The sequence below is a fragment of the Miscanthus floridulus genome, chromosome 19, assembly GCF_019320115.1.
Source record: "Miscanthus floridulus cultivar M001 chromosome 19, ASM1932011v1, whole genome shotgun sequence".
In the NCBI taxonomy this organism is placed as follows: Eukaryota; Viridiplantae; Streptophyta; class Magnoliopsida; order Poales; family Poaceae; genus Miscanthus; species Miscanthus floridulus.
In genome coordinates this window covers 23,209,047-23,220,852 of record NC_089598.1, presented here as the reverse complement: position 1 = coordinate 23,220,852, position 11,806 = coordinate 23,209,047, and the positions used below count along the sequence as shown (strand labels likewise).

Below are 11,806 nucleotides of genomic sequence, written 5' to 3'. Positions count from 1 at the left end.
TCCCGTGGTTCAACTCGTCACAAAGGCTTGTCTATGTCCACATTGTTGAGGTTAGCCACAAAGGCTATGGAGTCTCTTTCAACTCGCTCCTCTTCTCCAACCTATCACCAAGGCAATGGATTGGAGGATTCCACTAAGTCACCAAGGGTAATACAAACGTCCCGATGCTCAACCACAGCGGATTGGGAGCTACCGGGCGACCGCTAGCCGTCTAGAAGCCAAGCTCCAAGAGTAATGAACACACCAAGCGGCTAGGGCTTCACCAAGTGCACAAGAACAAAGGAGAAGAATCTTCTCAAGCTTTCTCACACTCTCTAGAGTCAAATCCCTCAAGGAATCATGGAGATCTTGAGCAAGGGAGTTGGGATGCACTGAGCTTGAGAGAGAGAGAGCTTCTATTCGGAGTGAATGAGTTTATGAAGAAGATAACCGTTGGGGGCGAAGGGGTGAGTATAAATACCCCCCACCGTCACCCACAAAATGGTCGGGTCGAGACAGACCTCGGAGCCTCCGCGTCAGGACGCGGTGGTTCCGCACCGCAGAGGTTCCGCACCTGAGCACGGAGGTTCCGCGCAGGCTAGAGCAGATAAGAATTCAGCTCGGCTGGCTTGTTGCGGCTGGGATTATTTGAGATATAGATGGAGTTTTGAGCACTTGGTTCCACCCATCACACTATTAGTACCCCCCTTGATAGTATGGCTTGTCCTATAACTCAATTTCAAAAAAAAACTAGCTCTTGGAGCCGTTGCAAGCCATCCATTCGAGTTGGGGGTCTCCTCTTTTGTTTCTTTGCACCCACGATTAAAGATATATTGTCGAACACTTGTCAAAGCCATTAGTCCTTTAATTATGTATTCAACATCACCAAAACCCACTTAGAGCTTGATTGCACTTACACTCCTCGTCCATCTTGGTCAGCAGGCAAATGGGCGAGGTCAGGTTCACCTTCACGATTTACAGGCGATTCCTCCACTCTGCCCGGATCAGAACGCCCCGCTGCTGGTTCACTACATGGCGGAGCTCGAACACCTTCAGGACACCATCATCAATCTTGATGTGGCACCCCCTTCTTCCAATTGACCAAGGATGACAATATTACATTTGAGGGACGGGATGTAGTATACCTTGGTGAGCACTCGGTGATCCTGGTTCTTCCCGACGATCATCACTGCACTGATCCCGTGGATCTCCACAATGGATCCGTCTCCAAACCGCACGGCGCCACGCACCGACTCATCGAGGCTCGCTAGTGACTCCCGGCACCCAGTCATATGATTCGTGGCGCCGGTGTCCTGCACCCATGCCCCTTCATTGTACTCGGTCGGGAACACGTGTTCCTGATTCAAGAACATGCGCTGCGCACCCATTGTCGTGGTCTGCACCAGATTGCAGACTCGCGCCACCATGAGCGCTGGCTGTTCGGTGTCGGCGTTAACATGGTTAGCGGCCTCCTGCCGCTCCTCCTTCGGCGCCTTCATCTTGCACTGCTTCGCGAAGTGCCCGTAGATGCCACACTTGCAGCACTTGCCTTTCCGTCATGGAGTGCCCAACGACGTGAGCTTCACACTAGAGTCACGCGCTTCGCCGCCACCGTGCGCCCCGGACCTCTCCTTCTTGATGTAGTGGTCGCCGGCCTTGCTACCTGACGATGATGTTGCGTCCGGTAGCATACGACTCTTGTTCCTAGCCACCCAATCTTCCTCCGTCAACAGGAGGCAACCAACTTTGTCTGTGACCTGCTCCACCGAGGGCCCAAACCGATCTTCTGCTTCCTAGAGGCGACCCACAAGCTCCTCGATCGTCAGTGTCTTCATGTCACAAAACATCTTGATCGTGACCGCCACTTGATTGTAGTGCGATGGAATGACTTGGAGGAACTTCTTCACGACGCGCGAGTCGTCGATGCTGTTCTCCCCGAGGCCACGCAAATCCGTGGCGAGCTTGGTGATGCGGATGGTGAAATCATCGATGGTCTCTCCTGGCTTGAGCGAGATTGACTCGAACTCCGCCAACAGCTTCTGGGCGTTCACCTCCTTGACGCGATCTGCTCCAAGACGCATCGTCTTGACCACCTCCCATGCCCCCTTCGTCGTCTTCTTGTTCAGGAGCATGGAATTCATCTCCTGTGGCATGCCTCGGATCATGGCTCCAAGAGCCAGCCGATCCCGACGCTTCTCTACCTTGTCAGATTCAATCGCGTCCCAGAGAAACATACCCTCGAGATTGCACTGCACATGCGAGGACCACTCCTAGTAATTGGTGCGGGTCAACATCGGCCACACTCGATTTCCGACCGCCTGAATGAACGCCCGCTCCATCACCTCCTTGTCACTCGGCTCACCCATGTCGGCGATAGCGTTCACGCCTCCTTCTCCTCCGATCCGGTGAACTACTCCACCCGGTGTCTTCAGCAACTCTTCACCACCACAACACGCCTCCCCCTCGGCAACCCGCGGCTCTGATACCACTTGTTGGAGCCAGACGATGCCCTAGACACACGCGAACGCTGGCGGCGGCACGGCGGAGGCGCGGTGACCGTGGCGAGAGCGAGATAGATGAAAACGCGAAAACACACGAGAGAGAGATATGCGCTACAGAACTGTCGCAGCTCTTTCGGATCATCTCGTTGCCCTTTTGTTTACACAACGCAACACTGGAATCTCGGAACAACCTCCGAGTCCCCGCGCCATGCCGCGTGCCGTGCGCAATGCCGTTTCACCGCGATGCGCGCTACGTGCAGCGTCACACGCCATGGCACTGACAAACAGACCCAACCGGGCTGCATCGTGGGCCGAGCACGCCTCCAGCCACGCGCTACCCGCTAACCTGACTAATGCAGATGATGAACAAAGTTTATACAAAATGGTGCAACAATTTAGCTAACACCAACGCCTTCGGCCTTTGGGAAATCGATGGCGCTCGACTCGGCCGCTCGCGGGCGTGGTCGAGGGAAGTGTTGGCTGCTGGGCCGACTGGTGGGAAGCTTGGCAGCATGTTACTGCTTGGTCGGTACTGAAGATGTTACGGTGCGTTTTAAGTTTGATTGAAGGATTTTTTTTCTTTTCTTTTTCCGATTCGAACAATATGATCATGCAAAGGTGTTCAAATAGACAATCTGGGAAAGCATTTTTCGTTTCGCAAGTTCAGGGAGTAGGTTATAGAAGCGAGGCTGAACTGCGCTGAATCACCGAAGGATGCAAGCTCATTTGTCGCCGATTTTATTTTCCATTGGCTGGTGATATTTCTTTATTTATCTCATGCATTTCTCTGCCCCGAATCATTTAAATTAGGATCGGTCCTGTTCTGCTTACCCTGGCTTTCTTGTTGGTCGCTGATTCCGTGGAAAGTCCAACGAGAACGTTCAGGATTAGAAATGAAAGAATGTAAATCATTAGACATTTTTTCTCATAAAAGGAATCATAATAAGGACTTGAAATTGATGGAAATGATCAACAGGTTATACTCCTACAGTCCTACTGGAAGATTTTTATCCAGAGCGTTGAAAATTCACCGGTGTATGGGCATGAAAAGGAATACTCTACGCACCGTTGCTAAGGCCATTTTGGCTGCGCTCCAACTCCTTGATTACTACAGTACAAGGTACTGTAAAATAGAGGTTTTTTAGTTCTTATTTTGTACCTTAAAAGCAAAGAATCCGGTTTACTAAAGAATTGGAACTAACGGTGGAGCTTTGGGAAACAAACCCTACAGCTGTGGTCAAAGGGTGGTAGTGTCGCTACAAATGAAACCAAGCCGACGTAATCACGTAAAACACTACCAATGAAAACAAGCCGACGTAATCACGTAAAGCTCCGGCCAAGAGTATATTTAAGGGTGATGCTACTCTTTGCTTGTTATCAGGGCTGATAGAGCTCCTTTCTAGCTCTGGCTCCTTCGGAGGAGCTATACCAAAATTTTTATTAGATGAGCTGTTTTTCTAGTAAAAAATAGAATAGTCGGAGTCATTTTTGGAGGAGACACGTTATTTTGGAGTGGCTCCAAAACGGCTTCGGTTGTAGCTCCTGCGAAGAAGCCGCTCAGGAGGAGAGGAGCGGTGGTCCAATTTTTCATCTTCTTATCGATTTCATCTTGATAGCGCCGCTGCAGCGTTCTCCCCCGGCCCCGCTATAGATTTGAATTCGAGGGAACTTTCAACTATTGCTGGAATTCTAAAGCGCGTGGCTACGGTATAAGTTCGAATTTTCTGGGAGATTTTAGCTCTCGTTGAAATTGAAATACTTGAAACGCGTGGCTACTGTATATAAATTAATACGATGCGTCTGCGGCTCTGCAACTCCGATCCTGCGACTAGTTGGTTGAGTGTGAGCTAATGGTACTACGGTCCATGATCCCACGCGGCCTTGCTCTCCTCCACTTGCTCCTCGTGCTCTCGTCCGCCTCCGCCTCCGCCTCCGAGCTGCCACCGGCGGCCGCCGTGCGAGTCGGCGTGGTGCTGGACCTGACGAGCGAGGCGGGGAGGAAGAGCCTCAGCTGCGTCTCCATGGCATTAGACGACTTCTATTCTGCCCATGCCAACTCCAGCCGGCGGGTGCACCTGTTCGTGGGGGACACGCGTGGAGATGTCGTCGCCGCAGCACACGCTGGTAAGGCCGTCTTTATCTTCTTCTTTTTTTTTTAACGCAAAAAATGGAAGGAGGGAAACCGGACCTGCATGGAAAACCGACACAAAAACCCAAATACAGCAGTACAGGCGATAATTACACTAAGTACACATAAAGGTAACACACACCCGACGAAGATAAAACACACCTAACGCCCACCCATGTCTGCTGTCTTGGAATTAAGCATTTCGAGTAACAAAGCAAATCAAATTGCAAAAACCCGAATTTGAATACAGGTACTTTGATTTGAAAAATGAGCCAGAAAATTTTGGGTACGATTGGTTGACTTCTAAATTATGTCAAGCCAAATATTTGGCAAGAAATAATTTTAACTATTATTTGGTTTGTTACCAAAACTTGCTAGCCTCTCATATTTGACTTGTTAAATCTATGTTAAATTTTTTTTACCTAATTTTGGCTTGGCAAAATTTTGTCGCAGACCAAGCAGGCCCTTTGATTCGGTCCATTCTCGTTTTGCTCGTTGCAATTTGTAACAAGATCTGGTACTATCCTAGCTTCAAAACCTAGTATTGTCATACATCGCGCGCCTAACTCCACAACTAGGGGTTTGTTCGGTTGTAGCGCCACACTTGGTGGTGGCAGAATCGGGCACCACAACTGTGGTGAAAATGACCTGTAAAAGCTGTGACTGTCTACTTTTAATCAATAACCAAACAGTAGTGTGACAGCTTTAGTTGTGGCTTGACGTCCCATAACTTGAACCAAATCCTCCCTAAGATAATAATGTAGCTTGAGCCAGAGAAAACTTTTTTCTCTCCATAGTTCTTTCTAGACTTATGAGAGTTGGAGCCGTTTTAGGCATTGTTTGGATGTAGTTGGATTCACATCAATCCACATGTGCTGGGTACGGTGGATTGAGGTAAATCCAAATAAGGCCTTAATGTTACTGTACAAAGTAGATTCAACGGTACTCAACAATGCACTAAAGCTGGAGTCGAAGTAGGAGCCAGCAGAAATCTGACCAAACATGGCCTTTTAGCAGAACTGAAGCCCAATTATACAAGATAGACTTTGGTAAGCAAATGTTAGAGTTGATCACCAATTACCCGTGTTTGTCTCGTCTTAGCTCGAATCACAAACAAGTTAACCTTATAAGGCTTAGATGATTCTAAGGCTGAGCTCAACTCTTTTAACTAGCGGAGCCCAAGCTTAAGGCGACAAGCTTACTAAAACTCGTCTTGTTAAGGTTGAGGCTCTATTGGGCTTTGACTGTTGTCTCTTTCTCCTCTTCTGGACCAGTAAAAGGCATCGTCATCATCATCAAATCCTCTAAATAAAAACCGTTTGTGTTCTCGTACAAATTTTTAGACAGAGAAGTTCATTTCTATCGAAGACAAACAAAGTTTAATACTTATTATGTCTTGTTTGGATGTAAAGTATTTTGTTTTTTTTAAATACCATGGTTTTGAGACCTATAAGCTATTTGGACGTAAAGGTCTTTGTAGTTTTGAAAACTATGGTATTACTAAAAAACTGTAGTCTTTTAGACTTTTAAAAGCTTCACTTTATATCTCTTTTTTCTAAACTATAGTTTTTCACATCTCTCCTCCTAAAACTAGTTTTTTTATACTACATTTTCTTAAAAAAAACCATAACATCCAAATAGACCCAGTTTCCCCCCTTCAAATCCCTGACTCATTGGAGTGATCATCGCATCTTCAACCATTAGTTTGATGCCATTCCATGTCTTTGAAAATTTTGAATCGGTATTTTAGTATTTTTTTCCGTCATTTCACATACGCATGAAATTTATATTTTCTCCATTGTTTTCTCATTGAAATGACCTACCTGCTCCTATCTCTTCACACGTTCAAAATGTCAAACATAAAGACAGAGCATAGAGAAAATATCATAGAAAAGTTATGCAGAATTTCTAAAGTCTAGTTTAAATCTTAAAAAATCATAAAATTTTGGTTTTAGCTCTGACAAGTACCTGTTTCAGTTTTTTCACCTAATTTCAAGATTCTTAATTGCATTTTTTTTTCAAAATTAAATAATATTTAGATTTTTGTTAAAGTATTTATATTTTTAATAAAATTTGTTTGAGCTCTGCTGTTGACGTTGTGCCATCCTAAAACAGCCGTCTAAACCTTATAGGCCTCGTTCGCTGGTCTGAAATTTGGCTGAAACTGGCTGAAAAACATTGTTCCGGCTAAATTGTTGTGAGAGAAAAACACTGTTCCAGCTGAAAAAAGAAGCCGAATAAATCGAACATGGGGTAAGCCGAACAAGACCATATAAAAAACGTAATAAAATTTTGGTTTTGACCATGGCCGGCGGTGGTCGGGCAGGGGCACAGCGGCAGGCCTTATCTGCCTCGAAAGGAATGAGCCGAGTGGAAGAGATGACTCTCGATGGAGAGTGGGAGAGAGATTTTAGCGAGAGAGCAAGCGTTCTTGGACCGGTAGCGCGCGCCACGTCCGAACGGACGGATGCCCCAAGGGCTTGTTTAGTTGGCGATTTTTTTGGCGAAACGGTACAGTAGCACTTTCGTTGTTATTTGACAATTAGTGTCCAATCATAGTCTAATTAGGCTTAAAAGAATCGTCTCGTGAATTTTGTCTAAACTGTGTAATTAGTTTTATTTTTTATTTATATTTAATGTTTCATGCATGCGTCAAAAATTCGATGTGACGAAAAATCTTGAAAAAATTTGAGAACTAAACACTACCCAAGGCGAGCGTTACCGTTTTCAAAGTTAACTAACATTTGATTTTATATTGAGGATGAGGGAAATTACACTCCGCGCATTGTCGGTCGGAGGGGGTAAAAAGACTTTTCTTCCTGTCGCCCGCACAACCCTGCCATGGCCGCCGTCGAGCTCCCGCCCTCTCTGGTAACTCATCCCCGACGGCGTCCAGCCGGCGACCATCTGGAGAGTTGCATGCCATGCGCGTTACCATTCACCCCGCTGAGGCGCTGATGAACTCCACGCTGCCACTGCCCCGGTTCGACCTCAATTGCGCCGTCGCCACGCTCCACAATCCCCACGGCAAGGCTGCTGCTGTCTGCTGATCCCCTCCTCGGAGGAGCCAGGATGTGCACACCTCTTGGCTCCTAGTTGAGCTCTGCCTCTGCAACCTGTTCTTACAGCTGTCAAATGCAGCTCAACGGAGCAGGTACGCTGTTCGATTAATTAGATCGATTCAACTCGATCAGGTAGTGGGCCGCGCGTTTGTTTGAACGAGTATTCACGTATGAGAAGATCTAAGAAAATGTGAAAGATGGTAAACTGATGACGAATGTTTAGGAATTTTTTGTGTGGAAAGAAGTATGAACCCTAGATACAGATAAGTGGATGGATCTTTCCTAACTGCAAGTCTGTAACATTCGCCAAGCAATTACTCAATCCGTCCCAAATTATAAGATGTTTTGGCTTTTCTAGATACGTAGTTTTTGCTACGCACATAGATATACATTGTGTCTAGATATATACTAAAAGCAATGTATCTAGAAAAGTCAATACGTCTTATAATTTGGAACGGAGGGAGTACTTCACTCTAGCTAGTATGCAAAATTGGAAATTGAATTCCTCTCTTTTAAAAGAAAAAATATTAGTGAGCAGTGCTACATTTGTAAGATTGTAGATTAATTAACCACCCTACACAACTACACAAGGGAAGTAAAGAACTGTGAATGGAGGGAAAGCAAGGAATGTTATTTTTTTAGATAAAGGAAGAACAGCTGGCTTCATCCTCTAAGGCACAAGAGGCACAAGATGCAGCTGCTATTTTGATACATAGTCAGCATGTAATTTTGATTAACTATTCTGTCAGCAAGAAAGGATGCATATTTGATTTCTTCAACATTGACTGGACCAGTGTGAATTATGCGAATGTGTTGCACCTGAAGATTTGATCAGAAATAATAGAGTGCAAGCCATCATTGGGCCTTTGACTTCAGCCGAAGCCGAGTTCATTGCCTACCTTGGGAAGCACACACTCACACCAATCCTCGCACTTGCTCCAATCTCTGCAGCATTGACGCCATTGGTAGCACCATTCTTTCTGCATACTGCACCTATTTACTCCTCCCAGGCTGAGCTGACTGCTGCTATCCTTGATAAGTTCAGATGGCGGAAAGCTATCCTGGTCTATGAAGACTCGCCATATGGAGCTGGCATTCTCCCAGAGCTTGTGTACGCCCTTCAGGGTTACAACACGTTCATCACGGATCGTGTAGCTTTGCCCATTGATGCAGCTGAGAACTACCTGGACAAGGTAGTATACAGCCTCAAGGAGAATTCCACGCGGGTGTTTATTGTGCATATGCTCCCAGATCTTGCTGCTCGCTTCTTCCGACAGGCCAGTGTTGCTGATATGATGTCTGATGGCTACGTCTGGATAGCCACCGCCAGCTTTGGCAGTGCGGTGGACAGCTATGGCCCTGACAGGATTGATAACATGCAGGGTGTTGTTACCTTCCGACCTTATGTTCAGTCAACTGACCGTATCATGAACTTCACTGTAAGGTTCAAGGACAAATTCCAGATGGAAAATCCGGGTATTCAAGAGGTGCCTAACCCAAGCCTGCTTCTTCTCTGGGCGTATGACACAGCATGGTCTCTTGCTGCAGCAATCAATAGAAACAGAGTGTCCAGCTCAACACCTGGAAGAACACTTCTTGGTGCAGTGCTCAACACAACATTTGATGGGCTGGCAGGGAGGTTCACACTGGTAAATGGCCAGTTACAACTCTCAACATATGAGGTCGTTAACATCATTGGCAAAGGTGCAAGGACAGTTGGGTTCTGGACACCTGAATCTGGGATATTCAAGAATTTAAAAGCCAACAATGAGAAAGGGCTCAAACAAATCCTCTGGCCAGGTGATCTAGCAACTGCTCCGAGAGGGTGGGATGTGTCTTCAACTGGAAGCCCGCTTTGTGTTATTGTGCCTTCAAGACATGGGTTCGATCAGCTCGTGAAGGTTTCCTACAACCCAACAAACATCAGTTTTATTGTTACAGGCTACTGCATCGATGTTTTTGATGCACTGATGAAGAATTTGCCCTATCTAGTGGCCTACCAATATGTATCCAGTGCAGAGAGCTCACCCTTTCATAATATTAGCACTTATGACAGTATTCTCAATCTGGTGTATGAAAAGGTTAGTGTAGAGGTAGACATGACAAATGTAATTAATATGACCATTGTAAATTTTGAAGTGATTTGTGTGAATGATAACTTGCAGTGACGGTTGCAGAAAGCTGATGCCGTGGTTGGTGATACGACGATCTCGACGGACAGGATGAATAAGGTGGCCTTCACAATGCCCTACACCGACACAGGATTGTCAATGATCGTGGTACTGAAGAAAGATTCAAGCAGGAGCATGTGGATCTTCCTGCAGCCACTGACTCGTACCCTCTGGATCACCAGCCTTGCCTTCTTCTTCCTAACTGGTTTTGTTGTGTGGGCGATAGAGCACCGGATAAACCCTGAGTTCCGTGGCACACCTTGGCAACAATTTGGCATCATCTTCTACTTTGCCTTCTCGACTCTTGTCTTCTCCCACAGTAAGCATTTCCTCCATGTTTGCTGCTAAAATGCTTGGTTAACTGATGACCTAAAGTATCACATGTCGATTTCAGAGGAGAAACTGGAGAGCAACCTATCAAGACTCGTGGTGATTGTATGGGTATTTGTCGTGCTTATCTTGACCTCAAGCTATACGGCTAGTTTGACATCAATGCTGACATTCCAGCGGTTCCAGCCAACAGTGACTAGCGTGCAAGATCTTCTAAGAAATGGTCACTTCGTTGGGTACCAAAGGGGTTCTGCCGTGAAGTACTGGCTGGAGGAAATGGGCTTCCATAAGAAGAACTTGCTGGGTTATGACACAGTGGAGGAGTATGCTGAGGCTCTACAGATGGGATCAGGAAATGGAGGGGTCTCTGCGATATTCGACGAAAACCCCTACCTGAAGATCTTCTTGTCAAAGCACTGTGAAGGATACACCATGGTTGGCCCGACCTACAGGCTGGGAGGCTTTGGGTTTGTAAGTTATCTCACTAATCAATCTGATATTTCATACTCCTATGTAGAAAGAACAGTATTGTATTTGATTTTCGTTGTATATTTTAGGCTTTCCCAATAGGGTCACCCATGGTGCATGAAATATCCAAGGCCATCATGACACCTGGAGTGCAGGAGGAGATGGTGCGGATAGAGAGGAAATGGTTCGGCGACCCAGGAGCCTGTGCGAGCAGTAGTGGAGGCATCAACTCGTCCAGGCTCGTCTTCAGCAACTTCAGTGGGCTGTTCCTCATCAGTGGCCTGACCTCTGGCCTTGCGCTGCTCATCAGCCTCAGCATCTTCGTCTACCAGAAACGAGACGAGCTCAGGGCTGAAGCGTCTCGCACCAGGTCGATGTCACTGCAGAGTCTGCACACGTGGCTTGAACGCCTTCGCAGTACCAAGCACAGGGAGTTGCCCATCATCAATAGGCAGGAAGGTGAGTATGAGATGGATGGGTATGGATCAAGTCAGCTTCAAGGAGATGCATAAGGGAATCAGCTGTACCTTTTGTCCTTCTGTTAGATGAACTTGCTTCCTCCCTTGATCTTATAGCAGTTTATATAGGCAAGTCAAACCGGTGGATCTCATGACTGCACCATTTTGCCTTAAAAGATTCACTTGTTTGAAGATAACAACGCGTGAGGTTTGATGACTGATGAGCGTGCTGCTATCATTAAAATGGTTCATGATCTTTGTATATATGTTCCATTTAGCCCGGTGTCATTGTTCGGCTGGCTGGGTAGCTTCGTTGGTAATAGCAGTTCAGTTGGGTTGTCATCGAGGTTTTATATATAATTTATATTGCCCTGTGAGGCATTTTGATTTCGCGGTTGTGCCTTCTGAACATTGTAAGCTGGCAACCCCAGACCCAGAAGAAGTTTTAGACTTTTAGCAGGGCAAGGTTCGACCTGTGAGTCTGGCCCATTATGATGTTTCCATGCAAGCCTGCAAGGAGAAACAATTATGGTAATTGAGTTTTAGAAGATGGTTGCCTGGTATCTTTAGACAAACAACTCTCTAGCAATGATGCAACGATCTTTAGGAGATTTGCTAATTCAGATGTTCTTCATTCAAATATCGTGAAAAATGTTCTTTTCAGGTTAAGCATTGTCACAGGGTACAGTCAGAAGTTCATCAAGGGTGA

General features: G+C 46.3%; 1 protein-coding gene across 1 annotated transcript; it reads left to right on the top strand.

Moving 5' to 3' along the window:
- Window positions 1-4,345: 4,345 nt before the first annotated feature.
- LOC136525719 (glutamate receptor 2.9-like) lies at window positions 4,346-11,666 on the top strand. The gene is made up of 6 exons (XM_066518608.1): window positions 4,346-4,604; window positions 7,737-7,762; window positions 8,465-9,751; window positions 9,848-10,160; window positions 10,236-10,642; window positions 10,729-11,666. The coding sequence occupies exons 1-6, from the start codon at window positions 4,346-4,348 to the stop codon at window positions 11,149-11,151; spliced, it is 2,715 nt and encodes a 904-aa protein (XP_066374705.1). The 3' UTR covers window positions 11,152-11,666.
- Window positions 11,667-11,806: the final 140 nt, after the last annotated feature.

What these genes read in the sequence shown, in the direction of transcription:
- LOC136525719 (XM_066518608.1), top strand. Translation starts at nt 4,346, where the DNA reads ATGATCCCACGCGGCCTTGCTCTCCTCCACTTGCTCCTCGTGCTCTCG. An exon ending in AATGCAGCTCAACGGAGCAG is followed by an intron (nt 7,763 to 8,464) that starts GTACGCTGTTCG and finishes TGACTGGACCAG; the next exon opens with TGTGAATTATGCGAATGTGT. An exon ending in GACTCTTGTCTTCTCCCACA is followed by an intron (nt 10,161 to 10,235) that starts GTAAGCATTTCC and finishes TGTCGATTTCAG; the next exon opens with AGGAGAAACTGGAGAGCAAC.